General features: G+C 42.4%; 1 protein-coding gene across 1 annotated transcript; it reads left to right on the top strand.

The window, feature by feature from the left end:
• LOC310800803 (uncharacterized protein) lies at nucleotides 1–25,860 on the top strand (the record flags this gene model as incomplete). The annotated part of the gene is made up of 2 exons (XM_083664721.1): nucleotides 1–107; nucleotides 23,633–25,860. The coding sequence occupies exons 1-2, from the start codon at nucleotides 92–94 to the stop codon at nucleotides 25,858–25,860; spliced, it is 2,244 nt and encodes a 747-aa protein (XP_083520847.1). The 5' UTR covers nucleotides 1–91.
• Between the last annotated feature and the right edge of the window lie 2 nt (nucleotides 25,861–25,862).

The following is a 25,862-nucleotide window of genomic DNA, read 5'->3' on the forward strand; positions in this document are numbered from 1 at the left end:
CGTGTGCCATGACTGGGCAGTCGTGTGCGGATCTTGCGACCCAGCAGTAGCTCAGCTGGAGATTTGCGACTTTCCAGCGGGGCCGCCCTGTATGACATCAGGGCCAGGTACGGGTCAGTGTTGCTGTGTGCTGCTTTCTTTAAGAGTCTTTTTACAATCTGCACCCCCTTCTCAGCTTTCCCGTTGGCCTGAGGATACAGAGGACTGGAGGTCACGTGATTGAACTCATATTCTGAAGCAAATTCCCGAAACTCATGACTAGCATAAGGAGGGCCATTATCAGAAATCAAAGTCAGGGGAATACCCTGTCGGGAAAATATTGACTTTAAAGTGGAGATGAAATAGCGCAATAAACACACATCATAGCATTAATTTGCTATTTAGATATACCACAATCAATAATATGTTATAAAAGTAAGCCGTTTCTACGACAACACCGTTTGTACTGCCCCTTTGCCTTGCATTCTTCAACTAGGGCGTGGCCATGTTTGTCAGTGTTACGTGCTGACGTCACGAACATGGACAGGCTCGTAGCCACATAGCTCCACACACTAGATGAGCGCTGTTACCATGGAGTCTGAAAGCTTTGACGAGGTGGAAAGACTCACGGATCAGGTCGGAAACCCGATTGCATATGCTTTTGAGCCAGTAAGAGCAAGAGCCGTGGTAAGACATGCTCCTATCGATTCGGACGACGGCGGAGAAAGTGACATTGCCGAAGATGAAAGCCAGCGGATAGGGAATACTACGTGGTGCCGCTGCTTCGCTTGTATCGCAATGCAAACCCATGTGGAAAGCGGGTGCTGCCAAGATGACCATATGGCAAACCTGGAGCATCTCTACAACAAGAGAACTGTATTACCAGCAATCCGACATTTCAGATGTTGTGTCTTGAGAGAGAGACGTCCTGGAGGTCTCAATGTTGTCCTTGCGGGATGTCCGAGCTGAGATATTGGAGCGGCCAATAAACAGCAGGTAAGCTAGCTACATTCAATCCTTCGGTTAATAGTTAGCCCACAAACCACACAAAACACCTCCACAGAAGGGGTTGATGAAAATTGATGGACCACAACTGTGCTTATAAAGTTAGCTTGCTAAAATGCCTGTCTTGTCGCAACCATCACTGTCAAAATTATGATCCCATAACCCAAAACCTGTCTATTTCTATATTAATTTTAGTCATGCACGTTAGAATGAATGAATGGAAATGCATTGGTTCCCGGGGAATCACTTCTCTCCAGCCCATACTAATATTCAGAGGGAGTGCATGGCAATACAAACATCTATATACTAGGCTTTTTCCCATTCAAGTTATGACTTCTAATTATATTAATTTGTTCAGTATACAATCAGATGTATGGGCATACTGTAGCTTTGACAGTGGTCCAGCACATACACTACACATTGTTATAACATTTGACATAATACTGGAGAATGACAGTCATGGTTATAGGATGCAGCCTTGTTACAGTAGGCTACATCAGTATGCTAAGCCTGTTCTCTTTCTGTGTCAGTCTTTTCAGGCTGACAACCTACAGACAGTTCACCCTTTGGTCCAGGGGTCATCTGGGAAGGAGGAACAGGTTTCCAATTCCAGCATGTGTCGTCAATGCCATCAGGAACGTCTTCCCATCCGCGGAATACTGTGGATTTGAGTACTACAATGACTTGTAAAAATGTTCTCTCAGAATGACGTGAGCTATGAATAAATTGTTTTATATGATCCATATGTATGGCCTCTTTGAATTTCATCTTCCCTTTTCACTACCTTATCATGCATATTGTTCTGTTATTTTCTGTACCACTCATAACACTTGCAATGAATTCAATGAATACACAGATGACAACTGAATACATATAACAGTAAATAAACAAACGTATGTTTATTCATTTTCTCTATAACTAACAATGATACAATTAATGGTAAGTAATAATGTGCAGTTAATTAGAAATGTATCAACACAAACATCTGTCAGAAAAGATCACTGCATGAGTGAAGATAGCAGCACTCCAAAAATTACATGTTGTACAATGCGTTAGCCCTCATTAAAAAAAATGAAAATCTGAAAATTAAGATGCAAGACTTTCAGATTTTCATTTTTTTAATGAGGGCTAACAACAAGTACAACATGTAATTTTTGGAGTGCTGCTATTTTCACTCATGCAGTGATCTTTTCTGACTAATTCCTGTAGCTGAGCACCCACAGCCAAGGAGAAAATTGACGAAGCGCACCTGCTCTACAGTACATCTCAATGTAAACATCTGTTTTGCAACAACTGTTGCTTTGAACACTGAGGGACATCTCGTTGCCAGGCAACATTTTTTTTTTTTTTTTTTTATAACTGCTGGAGTTTTAACCAATCCAACTGTGAAATTTGAACTCGAAATTCAAACAACAAAGCAATTAATGCATGGGAAAATGTAGGGCTGGGCGATAAATCAATAGCAATTTATATTGGCGATAAATTCATACATACACACATACATACACAATAAGAACATTTTTCAATATCTATATGTCCCTTGATAATGGAGCGTGTTATGAGTGACACTCAAACAGCCAATCAAACGGATAAATCAGTGAAGTTCCCACCTGAACATATTTATTACGGAGCTGCAACACTCAATTTCTGTGTTTTTAATTGTTGTGTTTACATCAAAATGATTAAAAGAGGAGAGCCGGCACTTATTGGGCAGAGACAAAATTGAACGTTTCGGCTAGTAGCCTTTTTTGTTGTTGAAAAAGGCTACTAGCCGAAACGTTCAATTTTGTCTCTGCCCAATAAAAGGCTTAGTTGAAACTGCCTACGGTGAGTGCCAGCTATCCTTGCCCAGCCCTAGGGCAATGTAGTCTGGTCAAAGGGCTTAGAGATTATTTGGAAATCTGCTCATGTGCTTAGCTATTGACAGTGCTTTGTCTGGCTTTTGGATTCCTCGATGCTGAGCGATGGTCACTGCCTTCTCTGTTGAGTGCTCCCTTAGTGCTGCCCGGATGGAGATCGCCTCGCAGCGCTTCAGTGCTCCTGCCACTATGTCCCTTCTGAAGCTGTAGTCTTTAGCCATCTTGACTGGTGCCACCACATACTGCTTAGCAGCCTTTGAAAAGTGGTGCTTCATCTGTTTCTCTCCTCCTTTAGTCTTTGCAGTCTCTCTGATCACGTTGTGGTTGTGGTCCAGTGCAGCTACTCGAAGCCGAGCCTCAAAGCTCTCTCTCATGAACTTCTTTCTTTTCGTTGCATACTTTGTGTAGAGGGAGTGGAGGCACTCAAGTTTCCCAGTGTGGATGCCCTCCGTTACTCTCTCTAGCTTCTTCAACAGCTGTTTGTCCAGCACCACATTCTGGAGATGTGAAAATGCAGCAGAGCTGGGATGGAGCCATGGCCGGAGGCTTTCCTCTTCACGGCTGTAGGGAGGGTGCTCACATTTTGTTATTGTCTCCCCAGAATTCCAGTTGTGCACGTTGGTGATGTGGTGCAGCACAGACATCCACTTCTCTTTCAGTTTGATTACACTTCCATCACATGTGGTTGCACAGTACCACAGGTGGTTAGTGATCATCCTAATCCACTCAAGTAAGTCCTCATTGTGGCACTTCAACAATCTCTTTTTCATATTTTTTACAATATGCCACAGATCATATTCATGTTTGATATTGCCATACTCCTCTCACATTACTTTCTGGATAGATGGGTGGCAATCAGTTGCTAGCACAGAGATGGAGACTCCATGTTCTTCCAGCTTGGCAAGGCATCTTTCCATACCTTCAACCTCTAACCAGTAACTGTTTTTCACCTCAGTGACGTTCACAGTCTCCTGAGCTACCACCAGACCAGACTTTGTGTCAATCAGTGAGTAGGTGCCATATGATGCATTGTGACCTGGGCTGTCATACCTTGCATCGCCAGACACTACCAGGGATTCTTCACCTGCTGCATTCATTATTGCCTCATTGTGTAAACACCATTTTTCTTTTACTTCAGGAATGACATAGGCCTTTTGGATATTGAACCACTGCCTCTTGGAGAGGCTCTCCAAGCCAATTGTGTCACAGACCTCTAGGAAAGGAGTACACTCATTCCCTGTAACAAATACTGCTGCAGGTATTGACACATTGCACTCCATTACACCTCTCAACAGAGGCTGGGAACGCCATGTATAGCTGTGACCATCAATGCACTCTGTCTTTACTGTTGGACACTCCACAACTCTCCCAGTGACACACAGTGAACAGTTTCAACAGCTCTTTTGTATATACAATGCTCTTTCTGTCTTCTGAGAGATTGGGCTCCTCATCTTCTATGTCCTCTACATCACTCAAGCTTTCCATTTCAATGTCTTCTTCACTCAGTTGAAATTCATCATCAGATCCATCTAAGCTCATGTCCTCTGCACTTTCCTCCTGGACTGACCCCTCACTGCTCAGATACACCTCACTCAGCTGTGGTGATGAAGCTCTTGGCTTTGGGATGTCATCCAACAGACTGAGGTCATCTCCTGATGTACAGTAGGAATGGTCATTGATGATTACCAACATATTACCTATGTCATCAGTGACTGTGCCCTTGCTCACAAATGTCTTTTGGTTGGCCTCACAGTTACTGTCCACTAGATCAGTCTGAGTACTGACATGCACCTGGTTGCTGCTGTCTTGACAGGCTTCCACCTCTCCTGTCACCAGGCCCTCCACCTCTCCTCTCACCAGGCCCTCCACCTCTCCTCTCACCAGGCCCTCCACCTCTCCTCTCACCAGGCCCTCCACCTCTCCTGTCACCAGGCCCTCCACCAACTCCCTGCATGCTTCTCTGACCTTTGGGGTGGGGGTGGGGGTGGGGGGTGTAGAATAGCATACTTAGTCAAGCCAAATTCTATCAAAGGACATCACTCTGTACAAAAGAGCTGTTGAAACCGTTCACTGTGCATCACTGGGAGAATTGTGAAAAATGTATTTAGTCACCAACACACATCCAAACAGCCTGTCATTCCTGAAGTGAAAGAAAAATTGTGTTTCCGCAATGAGGCAATAATGAATGCAGCAGGTGAAGAATCTCTGGTAGTGTCTGGTGATTCAAGGTATGACCACCAGTCATAACACATCATGCAGCACCTACTCACTGATTGACACAAAGTCAGGCCTGGTGGTAGCTCAGGAGACTGTAAAAAACAAAACAGTTACAGGTTAGAGGTTGAAGATCTGGAGACGCCTTGCCAAGCTGGAAGAACACAACATCTCCAGCTCTGCCACCCATCTGTCCAGAGAGTAGTGCGAGAAGAGGAAAACACCAAGCACGGATATGATCTGTGGCATATTGTCAAAAGTATGAAAAAGAGACTGTTGAAGTGCTACAATGAGGAATTAGAATATATTATAATTGAATTATTAATGTGACTTTGCTTACCATATTGTGATATACATTGGTATGTATTGAAACTGTCCCCTGTGACTTTTGTGATATTTACCATTTACCATATGATATTGATTTCAACCGCATCACCCAGCCCCAGTATACCCTGTTTGTTCTGTTCCCTCTCCTCTCCCCTCCCCTCCCCTCATCCTCTCCCCCTCCATCTCTAATATAATATTGTTCAATAATGTTTATTGATAGTGCTGAGCTAGATTTAGCTAGACATCTTCTCTGTAAAGCCCTCTGAGACATGTTTGTGAATTAGGGATATACAAATAAACTTAACTTGACTTACTCGAGTGGATTAAAATGATCACTAACCACCTGTGGTACTCTGCTAGCACATGTGATGCAAGTGTGACCAAGCTGAAAGAATAGTGGATGTCTGTGCTGCATCACATCACCAACGTGGACAACTGGGATTCTGGGGAGACAATAAGGACATGTAAAGAAGAGGAAAGCCTCCAGCCGTGGCTCCATCCCAGCTCTGCTGCATTTACACATCTCCAGACTGTGGTGCTGGACAAACAGCTGTTGAAGAAGCTGGAAAGAGTAACAGAGGGCATCCACACTGGTAAACTTGAGAGCCTCAGGAGCTGGTGGCACCGGAGAGGGTGGGCAAAAACTACAGCTTCAGAAAGGACAGGCAATCTCCATCCGGGCAGCACTAAGGGAGCACTCAACAGAGAAAGCAGTGACCATCGCTCAGCATCTAGGAGTACAGAAGCCAGACAAAGCACTGTCAATAGCAAAACACATCAGCAGATTTCCAGCTAAGCCCTTTGAACAGCCTACATTGATTATTATTATTACATTGCCCCATGCATTGTTTTGTGTTCAGATTTTACAGTTTGATGGGCAATAAAATTGACAACCATAAAATGTACTACATCACTATTCATACTTATAGTACTGTCTAGACATATATGGTAAATGGTATATAATACTGTATAGTCCTGTTTGGACAGTACTATACAATAGTAATGTAGTTCATTTTATGATAGACTGTACACTGCTTATATCTGACCAATAGTGGATTCAAATTCATTATTAATACCACACTACGTTGTATACTAGTTATTCTATGCTGTATTCATACTACTGTCTTGTTCATATCTGATCTATAATGTGTACATCGTACACGTATCATACCTCAAACTGTTTACTCTGCATTGAGCGTTGTTTATTTATATTTTTGGCTATACATACATTTATATTAACCATATACATATACACTGCACTTCAGTACTTGTAGAGCACTGTGAAATGACAAATGAATGAGTGTTTACAACAATTAGCTGGTGTGGGATTTGCTGTGCTATAACATATTGATTCATTTCACGAGTGCAATTTTTTATTGTGAAGCCAATTAAATTATAAACGGGGGTGTAGTGTAGGGTAAACGTCTTTGAAATGAGGTAGAAATCACTCGCCTGTTTTCAGATCAACTATCTATGGTGGGTAAACTAACCTTGGATAGCCAGTTTACCCAGTATGTACCACTACACCCTAGCCCCTCTCAGGACCTGACCTAACGTTAGATTATGTTATCAGTCCTGAGAGGGGTTACTTACACTACATCCCTGATTATAAACATCACAAATTAACTCTCTAGCGTTAATCTACCTCTTGGTCTTTCGCCTTGGCAGCGCGTTTTTGCACTCTGTCAGTCCGGCGGAGGGCTGCCTCTGCCGGGACATGGGTAGGTCTGTCCGTCTGAGCTGCGCTATAGCCGCTGAAATCGAAGACGGACGGCACCGCGTCTGGCTTCAGGCGATTTGTTTTGCGAAAAACAAATCTTCCAGACTCATCAAAGCCTCCCTCCTCCACATAATCAGAGCTGACGAAGTGGTCACTGCACACTCGTTGTACGGGGCCCACAGGTGGGTTTTTACGTTTTAGCGCAGCTAGCCATCTACGCAGCACTTGCAGTTTTTTGACTGGAACTACATGAAAATGAATATCTTTACCACTACCCTTTACACGATAAAACTCATTTGAGCACCCTGGGGCAATACAGAACGATCCTCCTCGGCTCCGTCTTTCTCCGGGTACAGTGAGTACAGTGTGTTGATCTGCATCCTCCATTGTTACGGGTGAGTACAAGAAGCACAAGGCAGGGACAATGTTGCTGACGTCACCATCTAGCTTGCTCAAGCATGGCGGCGCCCAGTGGCGAAAACGGGTGAAACAGGGAAATAGGTTTGAGTGTTCCTGCAAATATAGGTGGTTTTCACAGTTGATTGCAGGGCCCTGTCTTAACCAAGGTACTCACCAAACAAACTACACTCATATTGTTCAGTGCTTCATCTCCACTTTAACTGTGTTATCACAGCCCTTGATGTGGTACTGGGCAAGAGGAACATTTCTGGATAATTTGAATAATAATCTATAACCAATAAATAATCCTTGCCCTCATAATGAAACATGTCAGTCCCCACCTTTTCCCAGGGCTGTGATGGGAGTTCCGTGGTGATGAGGGGTTCCTTTGCTTGCTTATAGTGATACTCTTGACACGTGGCACACTCCTTGATCAGCTGGTCGATGTCAGAGTTCATGTTTGGCCAGTAGAGGGCTTCACGTGCTCTCCTTTTTGACTTTTCTACACCCAGGTGCCCCTCGTGTATCCTGGTGAGCATCTCTCGTCTCATAGATGTGGGCACCACAATCCTATCACACTTAAGCAAAAGGCCGTCCACAACAGAGAGCTCAGACTGAATGTCCTGATACTGTTTACATGAGCCCCCTTTCCAGCCCCCTTGTAGATTTCTCATCACTGTACTCAGAACAGGGTACTTTGTTGTTTCTGAGGCTATCCTCGATAGCTGTTCCTGTGTGGCGGGCAGCGCTGCATATACCATATCCACATGAAGAGCCAGATCTTCCTCTGTTTCAGCGTGTGTGTGTGTGTCACACAGTGCGGCCCTGGACAGCGTATCCGCTATGAACATCTGTGTGCCTGGCGTATACGTGAGCTCATAATCATAACGTTGCAGCTTCATCATTAGGCGTTGTATCCGGGGTGACATGTCACACAGATTTTTCTTTGCAATACCGAGCAGTGGCTTATGGTCTGTCTCTAATATGACATTAGGAAGTCCATAGATGTAGGTATGAAATTTTTCACATCCAAAAACCAGACCAAGGCACTCTTTTTCGATCTGCGTATCTGCCCTCTGTATCAGTCATAGAGCGTGACGCATACCCCACTGGCCGCCATGCACCCCCATCTTCCTGCAGAAGGACCGCCCCCAGCCCATCCTTCGAGGCATCAGTAGACACCTTTGTTCTCTTCTCAGGACAGAAAAAACTCAGCAGGGGCTCACTTGTCAGAAGATGTATCAGCTGCTTCCACTCTGCATCATGCTCATGTCCCCACTGGAACTCAGTATCTCGGTGCAGCAGTTTTCTCATGTTAGCAGTTTTCACCGCCAGATTTGGTATGAACCTTCCTAGGTAATCATACCAAGGGCCCGCTGCACCCCCTTCTTGTCGCTTGGCCTCTTCATATCATGTATGGCTTTTACCTTTTCATTCCCTGGCTGGACGCCCTTTGTGGAGATTTTTTCTCCGAGGAACTTGATCTCGCTGAGACTGAACTGACATTTCTCCCTGTTTAATTTCAGCCCATGATCGTGTATCCTCTTGAGTGTTTTCTCCAGTCTGGTGTTATGCTCCTCTTGAGTGGAGCCCCACACGATCAGATCATCCACGTACACACGCACACCGTCCAGCCCCTCAATTATCTGCTCCATTGCTCGATGAAAAATCTCTGGGCGGAGCTTATCCCAAAAGGCAAACGCTGATAGGAGTAGCGGCCAAACAGGGTGTTAAAAGTGCACATTTTAGCACTCTCTTCATCAATTTTCAGCTGCCAAAATCCATGTGAGGCGTCCATCTTAGAAAAATACTTTGCTCCCGCCATTTCACTGATTATGTCCTCCCTCTTCGGAATCTGATAGTGCTCCCTTTTAATATTAGCGTTGAGATCCTTTGGATCCATGCAAACACGCAATTTATCATTTTTCTTTGACTTGACACAGACCATGGAATTGACCCAATCAGTGGGCTCCTCGACCCTCTTTATAACGCCCAGATCCACCATGCGGTCTAGCTCAGTCCTCAGCCTGCCCCTGAGAGCCACCGGAACTCTTCTGGGCGCGTGAATCACTGGCTGTGCATCCTCTCTCAGCTTGATGGAGTATGTGAAAGGCAGTGCTCCAAACCCTGAAAAACATCTGCATACTTGTGCACGATAGCGTCATGAGTCAGGTTTGTACTGTTTTGCGGGGCACTCTGCACACATGACATTTTGTTTATAGCATATATACGTTTTACCAAACCCAAATCCTCACATGCCTTATCCCCCAACAGTGACTCATGTCCATCAGGCACTACAACAAACATCAGGTTGTGAAAGCTATTTTTACCTTTAACCCTTAGCCTGCATGTTCCTTTTGTCGCAATGCTCTGTCCATTATATGCCTTCAATCCCACTGTTTTGTTTTGTATTTTTGGTTTCACCTTGAGATTTTGCACATCACTCCAGCTTATTAGGTTTGCCTTGGCCCCCGTGTCCAGCTTAAATGCAACTATAGTGTCATTTACTAGCAAAGGAGCTATCCAAGTTTCACTCTCTGGTCCTACTGGATGCTCTTGATTTGCTTTATCAACGTCCTGTTGTGACTCACTTTGCACCATTCCAATAAACAGTGTGTCTTCTGTCTCAACAGCATGGACTGTTTTCTTATTTTCAGTCTTCTTATTTTCAGCCTTCTCTTCCCAAAAACACATCTTAGCAAAGTGATTCCTGCCTTTACATTTTGCACAGCTCTTCCCATAAGCCAGACACTGCCGGGCAAGATGTGAGTTACCACACCGTCTGCAGTCATAGGGCGTCATGTTCTTTAGCTCTGCACGCCCCCTTGTGTCCCTTTTGTTAACCACGTCCACTGACATGCTTTCCAGACCCAGCGTGCTTGCGGCTGGGCACATTGTATTTGTGCTGCCCCCTCCAAATGTTTTAGCGTGCATGGCAGCAAGCTCACTCGCGTGACAAAGCTTCACTGCACCATCCAATGTTAGGTCACTGTCCCGAAGCATTTTCTCTCTCACCTTCTTGTCGAATATTCCAAAAACAACTTGATCACGTATCATAGAGTCTTTGAGTTGTTCAAAGTTACAGGTTTGCGCTTTTGTCTTCAAATCAGTTAAGAAGGCATCAAAGGACTCTCCCTGTTTTTGCATGCGGGAGCGAAACACAAACCTCTCGTAGATCTCATTCTTCTGGGGGGTGCAGTAATCATCAAAGAACTTGGTCACCTTGGCCAGATCTTCTTTATCCTTTTCTTCTCTGAATGGGAAGGTATTGAACACATCGATAGCCTGCGGGCCAGCCACTGTCAGCAATAATGCTACTTTACGTGCTCCAGAGCTTTCCGAAGCGCATATGGCCGCCATATAGAGAAGGACGCGTTGCTTGAATGCACGCCAATTCTCGTCCACATTCCCTTCTAGTTGTAGACTCCCTGGCGGCTTTATTCCTTCCATGATCGTAGTATGTCCTTCCCGTGCGTTCTCTAACTCCTGGTACCATGTAACGTTAAGTTAAACATCAATAATACGCTCACAGGTTGCTGCGGTTAGTGGTGCGGCTTTAATGCAGGTCGGCCATGTTACAACTGGTTTGGTTTTTACGACAACCGTAAATCATAAACACTCCCCCTGTCTTTACGACAGCTACTGTCATCAGTACAGGAACATCTTGTTTTAGCCATTTTCTAGTCACTGCCTTTTTGCTGGCCACTAACATCACTCTCAACATATATTCATCTCGCTTCACACAATGCAACTCTTCTATATCTCCCAAGTACAGTGTTTTAAAATCAAAATTAATTTCCATCCTAAAAACCGCCTCCAGGACCTCGTGTACTTCCTTCCAAAATGGAGCCACAGAGGGACAACTCCAAAAGATGTGAAAGTGGTTCACCATTGCATTTCCACATGACCTCCAACATACAGATTGGTGAGAGAAGTTAGATTTTTGCGCTGGAGTACAGAAGTATCTAGTCACATTTTTCCAACTGAATTCCCTCCAGGATGGTGAACTCGTCATTTTCCATTGCTGACCACATATTCTGATCCATTCTTCTGGTGATATTGTGGAGTTTCCCTCTGCTTCCCATCTTTCCTTAATATTCATAGTATGGTCACCTTTTAGATTTTGAAGAGCCTGATACAACCTAGATATCAGCTTCCTGTAACTACCATCATCATATGCATTCTGGAAGATACCAAGGATTTCCATTCCCATTGCTCGATCAGTTTTCGGGAATGTCTTGTCTATAAAGTTCCTGATTTGTATATACCAGAGGAGGTTTTTCCAGTGAGGCATAGGAGGATGGTCCTCCTCTATTAGATTGGGGATTTTACATTAAAACAATTATTATCATTTTTTATTTTTATTTTTATATTTTTCATTTTTCATTTTTCATTTTTCATTTTTTTTTATAATAAAATATCAATCAAATGTGTTTTTTCTTATGTGCAGACGCTCATTTTTTCATTCATTATATTCTTATATGCTTAAAATGCTTCAACAACAGTGACCTGAACTGAACTGAACTGAACTGAGCTCCATGCAGAGAGTCACTCTGGCCCTGCTCCCAGCGTGCGGTAGGCAGATAAAAAAACATTCGCCCTGTGGGCGTTTATTTATTTGGTAATTTATCTAATGAAAAATATGATTGGTTGAAAAACACTTGCAATTCACAGAGAACACGTGAGAGTGATGTGTTTTCCAACCAATCAGATTGAGCTGGAAGTGATTACGCCCTTAGCCCGGTGAAACCAGGTGAAATCTAATTGGTTGTTGGTTGGATAGATTGCTGACATTGATTTACATTGTATTGTCCACTGCCTGGTCTCTGACGCTGAATGAAGTAGGAAGTGAAATCCAATGCCTGTGATGACCTGACAGGAAGGATTTACGACTTTTACTGAGACAGTAGCAGCATATCATATTTCCCTCTTATTTTTATTTACTTTTTTATCAATCAGTAAGTGTTCACAAGCGAGACAGTTGTTTCATTGGATTACCACCCAAAACGAGTTTCGAGTTGCGTGAGACTTGAGCTGCGCCATACTGGGTTTTTTGCAAGTCAGAAAACTGGAATATTTGCAACGTCTCGACTGCAGCGTTTCCACTACAGACAGCATGGATATTCAAGTAAGTCAATTGATTTCAAGTTATCCGAGCCTTCTATTAAATTCGGCGTGGAAATGGTTAACCGAGCAGCGCTATTTTTGTCGTATTGAAGTTTCATCCTGTAATTTTTTATACTAAAACCCGCAACCTTAAATTCACACATTTTTTAACTGAATTTGGCCTGTAAATCGATGGCTGACAGCGAGCTCAATTTTAAAGCTTGAATGGTGATCTTTACGATATGAAAGTAGAAGAAATAAGGAATCGATTGGGATGAAGCATGTCAACCTAGGATGTCGGGAAGGGGGGGTAAATAATGCTCCAAAGTTGATGAATTGGAATCAGGGCCGTAGCCAGGGTTCCGAAATAGGGGAGGTCCAGCAAGGGGAGGCGGATTCGAATTTTTTTTTAGTTTTTTTTTTTTCCTTTTTAAGCCATATTTAGAGTAATATATCATTTTAAATCAACATTAGGATTATACTGTTGTGATGTCATTATTCAGTATATTCTCTTTCATGTCACCACCTGCTCAGCTCTCCTGTCAACATAATTGTAACTAACAAACACAAACTGTTTTAGCCAAATTCATATCAAAATGACACCTACAAACACAGGTACACAACCCAAGCCGTACACAACACACAAAGTCATCATCGATAATAAAAAAAACATACAGAGGGACATTTATTTATTCCTGATAGGAACGATTGAAAAATAAAATAAAATATATTATGTTGTTTTTACCTTTACACCACCTCTTTTTGTTACTTATTGGGTCATGAAACTGAAACCATGCATATAGCCACCTGCATACCTGACTTCGGGAGCTTGGCAATTGGCATCATGCATGATTAGCCAGTAGCATCCCAAGGTGTCACACAGGTAACATTACTTAAGAGACAGACTAGACACTTACTTTCTTGGTTGTTGCTAAAAAATCTGTCAGTGTCACTCACTGTCTGTCGTTCACTTCGCTCACTGTCTCGCAGCTCGCTCACCTTCAATTATCTCGCCAGGCAGACAGACAGTCATCACTCACCACCAGGGGCGGACTGGGATCATAATTCAGGCCGGGCATTAGATACCAAGCAGGCCAGGCCGATACGGGCCGACGCGCGTGAAAAAATTTGGGGCGTTTGAAGCTCAATTTGGGCCGTTTGAAGCCCAATTTGGGCCGTTTGAAGCCAGATTTGAGCCGTTTGAAGCCCTATTTGGGTCGTTTAATGCCAGATTTGGGCCGTTTGAAGCCTGATTTGGGCCGTTTGAAGCCCAATTTGGGCCAAGTCCAATTTTACAATGAGATGCACCCACTTTAAACCTGAATAAAGTAATAAAACCACTAGTAAACCAGTAGGCGGCGCCTGGCCTGCTGTTCAGTGAGTGGCCTGGCCTGGCCTGCAAAAAAAAAAAAAAAAAAAAAAAAATTTGGCAGGCTGAAATATTAGGGGAGGTCCGGACCTCCCCGTCCTCATAGCTAGCTACGGCCCTGATTGGAATGTAACTAAACGAGTATGTTGATGCAGCAGCACTGTGCAGGGGAAAACACACTCTCGTTCCAGATGCAATAAAGTGTAATTTAACGCTATTTGACAACAGTTTCAGCCATAGACTTTGTCAAGTATCATACAAACAGTGCAAGACAGCCATCATAAAGACAGGTGGGCTGATTGAATGGACAACACCTGTCTTGTGAAAGCACACCTGAGTGTGATTACAATGACATCATAGGATCAGTCATGCAGTAATAGGCTACATTTTCGGTACTGACGCAGATTAATCAAAACATTGATGTCACAGGTAGGCTGTATACCATAATATATAATGAATCTATGTGAATAAATAGATTTATATAAATAGTAATCACAGCCTAATGCATAGAGATAAATCCTGAAACCTTCTCGCAACAGTTCTAGCCTAAGCCAGTGGTTTTCAAAGTGGGGTCCCCAGCAAAAAGGGGGGATAATCTATTTTCACTATAATTCCATGCCATCCATAAGTAGCACAATCTAAGATAGTGTAGAAGTGAGTAACTAGGCTAATTATAACCATAACAGCACAAATAATTGACAAAAATCTCGAAATAAATATACAGTATTTACTCTGAGAAATGAAATAATGAGAAAAGGAACAATTATCGATGGTTAAAACATCACAACAGTCTAATCCTAATGCTAATTTAAAATGAGATTTGGGCGCCCCAATTTTTTTTCGAAAATTGGGCGAAGCTACCTCCCCTGTTACCAATATCAACAGCCGCCACTGGTATATACCTAAAACGATCCTGGTCCTGCAAATTAAATTTTACTTAAACACTAGGGGCTTAATTTCTAAAGGTTGAGTCATATCTACTGGGGATAAAATTCGAGTCATATGCAAACCACTTCAATATTGCGCCCTATCCTTCAAGTGATGCTTTCTAATTATTTCTTTCCATGTTTTAAGAGAGCTAATTACCCAAGGATTATTGGGATCCGATTTTATTTTGATCTATATGTCTAATAACCTGCAGGGACCTCCTAATACTATCGTGAGTCTGACGTGACAGAATAAACCCGGTTTGATCCAAATTGATTATTTCTGGTCGAATTTTTTCCAGCCTCTTGGCAATAATTGACGTAAACAATTTGTAATCAAGATTCAGTACACTAATTGGCCTATAATTCGCGCATTCCGATTTGTCCTTCCCTCCTTTAGGTATAACCGAGATAATTGCTTCTTTCCATGAAGCTGGAGTTTCCCCTTCTGTCAGGACCCAATTAAATGTTTTCAACAGAATAGGTGTCAGAGCCCCCTTCAGGCCCTTGTACCACTCTGTAGTGAATCCGTCTGTGCCCGGAGATTTGCCTGCCTTCAATCTAGCTATAGCTGAATACATTTCTTCTTGTGATATCTGCTGGGTCAGTGACACATTTTGGGCTTCTGTAAGGGTTGGCAAATTTAGAGATTTGAGCATAGACTCCATTTTCTGATCATTATCAACCTGAGGTTGTGTATATAGCTTTTCATAATATTCTTTAAAACAGTTTTTAATTTCCCTCATCTGATAGTGAAGAACGTTTGTTCGTGGATCCTTTATGTTGTATATCATGTTATCTGCCTGTTGTTTTCTAAGTTTGTAGGCCAACAATTTTGAATATTTGCTACCACCTTCAAAATATTTCTGTTTAGTGTATAACATCCTCTTTTGAATTTCCTGTGTACATATTTCTTCAATTTGTTTTTTTTTCTTTTTTATCTCTATTTTAATCTTAGGGTCAATTGTTGTCTTATGCTCAAATTCCAATACTTTCAATTCAACCTGCAAGGTATTAAGTTTTTCAGCTCTCGCCTTCTTAAGAAATGATGTTACTGCAATCACCTTTCCCCTCATTACCGCCTTACAGGCGTCCCAAAGCATTGGCGGACTCACCTCTCCATTGTCGTTAAATTCTATATAATCTGATATCTCGTTCGTAAACCTTTCAATACTCTGTTCATTCAATATGTTGGAGTTAAGTCTCCAGTATGTAAACTTCCTCTCAGAAGCTGTTGATAAGGACAAATACACTGGGCAGTGATCCGAGAGATCCATCGTTCCAATATGGCAATCTTGCACCTTACTGCTATCTGACCCAAACATTAGGAAATAGTCGATTCTCCAATATGTTGAGTGAGGAGATGAAAAAAAAAGTATAATCCTTAACTGATGCATTACGTTGCCTCCAAACGTCAATCAGCCCCCGCTCAGATATTATTGAATTTATTTTCCTTGTAGTTTTTTTGGATTGGCCTGATCTCAGTCCTGATGAATCAAGGTGAGGATTCAGAGTAATGTTGAAGTCACCTCCACACACAAGAGTTCCCTGTGCTTCTGCTGCAATCTTATCCAATGTTTGTACATAGAAATCTGACTCTGAGCCAGGTGGAATATACACATTATAGAAAGTAAACAAATTACCCTCAATTTTGCCCTTTATCAATATGAATCTTCCTTCTTTGTTCTTGATAGTTGTTATATGTTCGTACATTATTCTACCAGAGATCAATATTGCTACCCCTCTTGTGTGCCTAGTCCCATTTGAAGCGTGAAACACATACTTAAATCCCTGTCTTCTGAGCTTTTCATATTCTACCCCTGACATGTGTGTCTCCTGAATCAGGGCGATGTCAATGTTCTCTCTCTTCAGTTTTGCCAAGGTTCTTTTTTGTTTAACTGGTTTAAGAAGCCCATTTACATCTAGTGAAATCACATAAACCATGTGGTGCGTACATTCATGATTTTGGAATTGGGTGCGTTGCTATGTAAGAGAATGTCCTTCCTCCTTGTAGGAATCGTATAAGAAAAACAAAACCAGATCTCCCCTTCAAGTAACACAAAACAATAAGAAAAAACAGAAACTTCCCAGATCAGGGAGACTATGGTCCCTCTATAGTCCCTGTTGGTGGGTGGAGGGAAACCCCCCCCCCCAAATGGTTGGGGCCCCCCCTAGTGGAGGAATGCTTGTACATTCCATGACCTCTAGATAAGTCCAACATAGATGAACATGCTTGTCTGGTCAATCGGTAATCCAAAATAATAGCTTCCTAAAATATTATACTTATTATCAGTAGGTAACTAAAGCAGATCTTCCTGTAAATAAAATAAAATATAAAATAAAATAGGAGATGTCCTCTAATTTACTTCCCTCATTTACGTACAGTTCCCTTGTGTTCTTCCCATTCTCCTTTTACTCCTGAGACTCTGCCCTCCTGAACGACTGCAACCTTTCCTTCACTCTCGTCTCCATTTGGCTCCCTCTGATCCTCTCCTCCCTCCGTTGCCATGGAAACGCTTTCTGTATACGATCCTCCATGGAAGAGCTCGTGTCCCCTCTCGGAGCGTCCAGGTGGAATCCCCTCTCATTCATCTCACGTGTGGCCTCCTGCACGTCCTCGTAGGTCTTCGGCCCGGTGCTCCAGTGGATTCCACCATAGGCACAGCGCTTCTCCATCACTTCGTAGGCATAATCGTGGTCAAAGAAAACTGTTTATTGTTGATTTGGATTTTCTTCTTAGAAGCCAGCTTCAGAATTGTTTCTTTAACTTCGAACTGCAGGAAGTTTACAACGATGGATCTAGGATTGACATCGGGTCCTAGCTTTCTCGCCAGCGCTCGGTTTGCGCGTTGGATTTGAAGAGACATACCTTCGGGTAATGTGAGCTCTGTAGTCAGCAAGTTCTCCACGAAAGTGATCATCAAGTCACCCTCGGCCTCTTCCCGTATCCCATATATCCGGATATTATTTCGTCTCGACCTACTTTCCAGGTCAGTCACCTTTTCCCGTAGCCTGCGTTGTTCTCTGAGCAGCGATAGCATAGCTTCTTTGGTTACTGACCCGCTCTCTTCCACCACTGCAATCCGCTCCTCCGCCGCGGAGATAGCCTGGCCCTGGGTGTTGAGTATTTACCCGACCTCCGTTAGCTTCTGATAGAGTTCGACTTTCAGCGTTGTTATCTCTTCCTTCAGGTCTTTCTTTATTTCCCCCTTAAGTTCGGAGAAGGCCGAGTGCATGTCTTTCTTGAATTCTCTGAGTTCTTTGGAGATAGACAGAATTTCGTTGAGCAGCTCACCTCCGGTGTTGAGAGGGCCTTCTCCCTGGTTTTCGGCTAGCACACCCACGCCATTTTCCTCGTCATTCTCAGGAGTGGCCATTTTGCTATTTTTCGACGTAAATGCTTCAGTTACCTTGTTATTGGGTTTCTTTACTTTTCTTTTATTTCCCCTTCCACTCATTTCTTACTCGAAGGAGTTTATTAATTGAATTTTTCATGTTTGGGGGTGAATTTGATACCGATTGAGACAGAGCACTTAACTATGCGACCGCCTCAGGCATGGCTCCACCGGAAGTCAAGCTCTTCCCTTTCTAAAGTCATTTTGCTCCTCTTTTAATAAGCTATTTTGCTCTAAAAAAGCAGCTAATCTATTATTTGGAAATGAAGAGTATAATTTATATACAGTACTCAGTAGACTAATGCCATGATAATTCAATGGGATCTTAGAAAAAAAAAAAAAAAAGCATAAAGGGGCCGTAAGGAAAAAAATGCTTATTTCTTTAACTGATGGATTCCGAGATTGGTTATTCAGCGAATAGCCAGTTCTTACAAATAAAAAGGATCTGCAGTTCTGACATTTCTTTTGAAGAACAGGCTTCTGAACTCTGTTCAAGATTCAGAGCTAAGGGTTACAGTACTACTACTGACCTTGATAACAGCCTCGAGAAAGTTAGAAATATGAAGCGGCACGACTTGTTGGCACCTAAAACTTCCTCTCATGATTTCAATATTGTTTGTGCTACGACTTTCTCTCCTGTTTCTCAGGACATAAAAAAGTGGGTAACCCTTTATTTTACAGGTACTCTAGTTACATATGAACTATGTGTAATTACACATGAACACCAAATGTAATTACACAGTAATTACCAATAGTTATAAATGATGTTCATATGTAGTTACATTGTAACAGACCTGTAAAATGGAGTGAGTCTGTTCAACTGTAGTTCATATGTAGTTACATTGTAACGGACCTGTAAAGTGGAGTGAGTCTATTCAACTGTAGTTCATATGTAGTTACATGGTACCGGACCTGTAAAGTGGAGTGAGTCTATTCAACTGTAGTTCATATGTAGTTACATGGTAACATACCTGTAAAGTGGAGTGAGTCTATTCAACTGTAGTTCATATGTAGTTACATTGTAACGGACCTGTAAAGTGGAGTGAGTCTATTCAACTGTAGTTCATATGTAGTTACATGGTACCGGACCTGTAAAGTGGAGTGAGTCTATTTAACTGTAGGTCATATGTAGTTACATGGTACCGGACCTGTAAAGAAGCTCTGGCCTGGGACAGAGATTGCTAAAACCCAGTGGTGGATTCGAACCACTGAACTTCAGATTGCAAAGCAAGCGGCTTTAACCACTCAGCCACGAGGGCTTTCCAACTTTCTTAGTGGAGTTTGGGAGGATAACTGTATGTCAGTCACATGTAGTTTGTCACTTCCTAGCTTTATTATAAGCATAGACTTGGGGGGAAATGTTGATACTTTGTTAGTTGTAGCTTGAAAGACAGGCAATATTGATTAATGTGAATGCATTTCTGCAGTGTGACTGTGCCACCCCCCCCCCCCCCCCTCTCCCCCCCATGAGCTGTAAATGGCTCGTGGGACTATTTACACCACAATTCAGAAAATTATTAGAATGAATTTTTTTATTTAAAATCTTTAAATATAACTAAATGTTTCTAGAGCACAGTTCATACAATTTATTTAGCAAATAGGGGGGAGTTCCCCCCTTATGCGGATTAGGGGATTTATAGACTTTGGGGGGTGGGGGGGCTGGGCTGGGTATAGACTTTGGGGAGAGATGATCTGGGGGTCTGGTGACCAAAGGGGTCTTTGAGGGGCTTCGACTGGGTCCCCAACAAATTGAGAAATTGGGAAATTGATGGGGAAATGACTCATTTACAATAAGCTAACAATTAGAATGTAGAAGAATGGCTATTTTGATTATAGTTTCACTGTTACCTCTATATCTACAATACTTTTATTAGAATTTTTGTATGGGAATTCTGGACAAAATCATACCTACAACTAAATAAAGTATCAATATTTTCCCCCAAGTCTCTGTGTATAATAACAAAGCTATGAAGTGACAGCAACTACATCTGACTGACATACAGTTATCCTCTTAAACTCCACCATGAAATTTGGAAAGCCCTCGTGGCTGAGGGGTTAAAGCCGCCTGCTTTGCAATCAGAAGTTCAGTGGTTCGAATCCACCACTGGGTTTTAGCAATCTCTGTCCCAGCCAGGAGCTTATTTACAGGTCCAGGTCTGGTACCATGTAACTACATATGAACTACAGTTGAACAGACTCACTCCACTTTACAGGTCCGGTACCATGTAACTACATATGAACTACAGTTGAACAGTCTCACTCCACTTTACAGGTCCGGTACCATGTAACTACATATGAACTACAGTTGAACGGTCTCACTCCACTTTACAGGTCTGTTACAATGTAACTACATACAGTATGAACTACAGTTGAACAGACTCACTCCATTTTACAGGTCTGTTACAATGTAACTACATATGAACTACAGTTGAACAGACTCACTCCATTTTACAGGTCTGTTACAATGTAACTACATATGAACTACAGTTGAACAGACTCACTCCATTTTACAGGTCTGTTACAATGTAACTACATATGAACTTCATTTATAACTATTGGTAATTACTGTGTAATTACATTTGGTGTTCATGTGTAATTACAAATAGTTCATATGTAACTAGGGTACCTGTAAAATAAAGGGTTACCAAAAAGTGTGTCTTGAAACATTGGCACATCTTGTGTACTAACCCCCAAGTAGGCCATGTCTACACTAAGCTTCCCATTTTTGCTCATAAACAAGCCAGGAACTTAAGAGACATGTTAGTCAGAGCTGACTGTCATACTGTCACACTTTTTTATCTAATGTACCTAATGGTAATTTTCCTTGTTCCAATTGTGTTCAATGTAACGCCATGATCAGAAGTCAGTCTTTTCTACAACCACACTCTGGTAAAAAGTTATTTATCAAGAATCTCATGTAAAACTAAGTTTGTTGTCACCAGAAAGGATTTAAAAGTCTGCATCTCTGAACACAAAAGTAAGATTAGGAACGAGGATGAAAAGTCCCCAGTAGCAAGGCACTTTAATTCTGCCGGCCATGATGTGTGTTCTCTTATGTTCCAGGGCATTGAAGCTGTAGCACCTTTAAAAAGAGGTGGTGATAGAGACAGAGCTCTGTTACAGAGAGAAGCTTTTTGGATTCACACTTTGCAGAGGGAACATCCTAAAGGCCTTAATGAGGAGTTACTGCTATAGGTTGTTTCGTCTAGTTATTTTGATCCTTTTTCTACTTATAAACCTTTTCTAATATTTCTATTTTGTACTTTTTCTACATGGCCCTTAGTGTGTATACTTTTGACCTTGTAGGTCATACCTGTCACAGTAGGATTACAGACACAGGGGGCTCTATCGTCTCACTGGTCTTGGAACAGCGCTTAGCGGCAGGCGCAGCCCTAATAATGGGCGTGGTCCGGCCCACTCCCTATTTTCGTGTCGGGACTAAACGCGGCCTTAAGCACTGAACCAAACCTTTTAAACGTAGAATTATTCACAACTGTGCTCATTGGAGAACTGCAGTTACTCAATGACATTCTTCCTTTCGAAGCCCTGATCCACTCGATCCAGTCCGCGGCTTGCGGCTTTATGCTGTCATCTCTGCCAATTTGGATATCTCAGCACATCACAGATCATAGCCTGAATAAAACGATTCAACCTACTACTGTATATACAGCCAGGCAAATACAGATCTGTTCAGCAGGGCTGATGCGGTCTCCCTTAGCCTACAATATAGAACGTTAACTATCGGTGACATTCATGATACCATCCAATTCCATGATCTTTATGTTGTAAACACATAACTTTCACAATAGTGAACAAGCACCCCCACTCGGCTCATTCAGGGCAGGTCGTTTTATAACTTGTAGACTACCTGCTGCACTGGCTAAATGATGCACATAAATATAGCCTATATTATGTGAAGTCATTGCATAAATGTGTTTTTATTGTAAAAGTATGTGTGAAGTAAGCCAAATCTTGCTGGAGCGGACATCACAGTAGAACCGTTACGGCTGTCACTCGTCTATATCACGCTGTATTTGCGATGGATATATATGCCACCTGGATTACATACATTATATGTATGTATATATTATAACATATATCTGTTTTGATTTTTATGTTTTATTTTGTCCAATATTGAAATGTTCTAGAATTGCATGTTGTGTTAACATAAATATTATTTATATCTACCACTTAGCCTATTTAGGCTGATTAGGTTGCTATTCCTTGTCGAAATGTATTAGCCTCAATGCATGCTGGGAGATTTCACATGTGTGGCTTTCGTAGGGGAGCGCACAGGTAGGATGATGCAACAGCCTCTGAATGACAGGGGCTCAAAACTACGGTATAACAACTTTTTTTTCATTGGTCATTGTGCCTGTCTGATGAGAGGGAGTGAGAGAGAGAGAGGGGGAGAGAGAGTGAAAATGGGCTATGGCAGGCCACTGCGTAATTACGCACAATAATATCCCCGGGGCACTGAATAAGGCCTGGTTTTGAAAAGCGGCAATCGCTAAATTAACGCCAAGATAGCGTTAGGCCGGTATTTAAGGCCGAAACGCCCATTCTGGCCTATTCTGGCACTGTGCACGCCTCTTCGGCGGAAAGCGCATTTCGGGGCCTAAAAACATGATGCTATCTTCCCGAGTCAGGTGCAAAGCGCGTTTTTTGGCGTTTAACGCAGTTGAGTGCCTAAGGCCAGTGGGAAGATAGGGCCCACGGCCTATGCCTTGATTCTATTGGTCTAAATAGCTGCAGGTTAGGTTGGCCAACTTCCCTGGCAGTTTTTTGTCAGATTGTTTTCCTTGGCAGGCACTAGGTCACTTTTTTAAACATTCTATTTTTTTGTGCAATTCAAGGTGTTCATGCTTTCAGGGAGCGATGTGAGAGCATGTCTGAGTGAGGTTCTATATGTATTTTGTAACAATATTTTCATGTCCTTCTCTAACCCATGGGCTTACACATGTACGCATTTCCTGTATAGACCTTTATTGAATTGATTGTAGCTACTTCCGGTCTGTATGTATTTAGTCATCATTTCCGCCTTACACAACACAACACTGATGAAGGCTTGACGCTGAAACGTTTGTTGTGTGCCATCCCAGGTGACTTATTAAGATTCTGAAAGGACATTTTGGAGTGCTGGCCTGCTTCTTCTATTACTCCTGGTTATTCAGGGAAACCACGTGCTGTAGTGTTTGGTTATGATTAAAACCTGCAGACTCTTTGCCCTCCAAGACACGTTTGCCCATCATGGTTCTACACAGTTCTATACTCTTGAGGTGGCACTGTTGCAACTGTCAAATAATTTATGATCTGTTGTTTTGATTTTGCAGGTGGTGATGATGAGAAACAGAGTGAAGAGTGTCTCAGGATGGTGCTGATAGGGAAGACTGGAAAAGGAAAGAGCAGTTCAGGAAACACTATTCTGGGCAGAAAGGCATTTACAGCCAAATCCAGCCAACATTCTGTCACAAAGCTTTGTCAGAAAGAAGAGGGTAAAGTGGATGGTCGTCGTGTCATAGTGGTTGACACCCCTGGGCTGTTTGACACAAACTTGTCCCATGAAGAGGTTAATGAGGAGATGGTGAAATGCATCAGTCTTTTGTCCCCAGGACCACATGCCTTCCTGTTGGTGTTAGAGATTGGCCGACTGACTCCAGAGGAGAAGGAGACACTACAACTAATCAAGAAAGGATTCGGGAAGAATTCTCAAAACTTCACCATCATTCTTTTCACAAGGGGAGATTCACTGGAGGAGGAGCAACAGTCCATTCAGGAATACATTGAAGACCAATGTGATGATTCATTTAAGAAACTGATCGCCAACTGTGGAGGAGGATACCATGTGTTTAATAACTATGGTAAAAACAAGCGCATGCAAGTCACTGAGCTGTTGACCAAGATCGAGACGATGGTGAAGAAAAATGGTGGTGGCTGCTACACATCTGACATGTTCCAAGAGGCAGAGGCAGCCATACAAAAGGAAGTGGATACGATTTTGAAGGAGAAGGAGGAAGAGATGAAAAGAGAGAAGGGGGAGCTCGAAAGAAAACATGAGGAAGAAATGCAAAGGATTCTTAGAAGAATGGAAGAAGAGAGATCTGAAATTGAACGAGAGAGAGAACTGAGATCCAAACAACTGAAGGAAAAGGAGGAACACATTAACAAGCAGTATGAGGAGAGAAAGAAAGAACAGGAAAGGAGAGAAGAAGAAGACAGGAAGAGGAAAGAACAGGAGGAAATTCAACGACAGGAGTGGGAACAAAAACGTGAAGCTTTAGAGGAAAAAATTCAATCTGAATCAAAGGAAAAGGAGAACATTGGCAGAGAGTTGGGGCAGAGTCGAGAAGAGATGAGAAAACAACGAGAGGCTTTGGAGAAGGAACAAAAAGAATCCTGGGAAAAACAACATCAGGAAGATGAACAGAGACGAGAGCAGGAACAAACAAGACATAAAAAGGTCCAAGAAGAAATGCAAGTGATTAGAAGAAGAATGGAAGAACAGAGATATGGGAATGAACAAGAGAGAGAACTCACAGCCAAAGCACTGAAGGAAAAGGAGGAACACATTAACAAGGAGCGTGAAGAGAGAAAGAAAGAACAGGAAATGAGAGAAGAAGAAGAAAGGAAAAAGAAGAAACTGGAGGAAATCCAACGACAGGAGTGGGAAAATGCATTTAAAGGCTTGGAGATCAAAATAAAAGCACAATCTGAATCAAAAGAAAATATTGACAGAGAGTTGCAGCAGAGTAGAAAAGACATTAATAAACAACACGAGGCTTGGGAGAGAGAACGAACAGAATGGTGGGAAATAAGACATCAGCAAGATGAAGAGAGTCGAACGAAGGAGGAAAGATATAAAAAGCTCCAAGAAGAGCACAAGCAGGAAAAAGAAAGAGATGAAACAAAAAGAGAAGAAGATGATCATATCAGAAGAGAACAGGAGGAAAATGAGAGAAAAGAATTAGAGGAAAACAATAAGAAAAACCTTGAGAAAATGAAGAACAAATACGAAGAGGAGGCCAGAATGCAAGCTGAAAAATTCAATGATTTCAAAAAGAAATACACCTTGGAAAATGCAGCTCTCGTGGAAAAGTATGAAAGGGAAATTAATGATCTGGTGCTATACCATGAGAACCAAGTCCAGCAGCAAGAGGAGGGGTATGGGACCCAAATGCAGCTGCAAAAGGAGATGTATGGGGCCCTAATGCAGCAGCAAAAGGAGATATATGGGACACAAGTGCAGCAGCAAGAGAAGATCTATGGGACACAAATGCAGCAGCAAAAGGAGATCTATGGGACACAAGTGCAGCAGCAAAAGGAGATATATGGGACACAAATGCAGCAGCAAGAGAAGAAGCATGTGACAGAAATGCAGCAGCAAGAGAAGAAGCATGGTGCCAGAATCCAGTTACAAAGGCTTGCCTATATGGCCATAAATGATATACATGATATAATACATGGGGCCCAAATGCAGCAGCAAGAGGAGACGTATAAGGCCAAAATGCAGCAGCAAGATGAGGCCCTTCTCAAGTTGCAGAAAGAGAAAGAGGAGAGCTGAAT

The sequence above is a fragment of the Poromitra crassiceps genome, assembly GCF_964638095.1.
Source record: "Poromitra crassiceps genome assembly, contig: HAP1_SCAFFOLD_85, whole genome shotgun sequence".
Lineage (NCBI taxonomy): Eukaryota > Metazoa > Chordata > Actinopteri > Beryciformes > Melamphaidae > Poromitra > Poromitra crassiceps.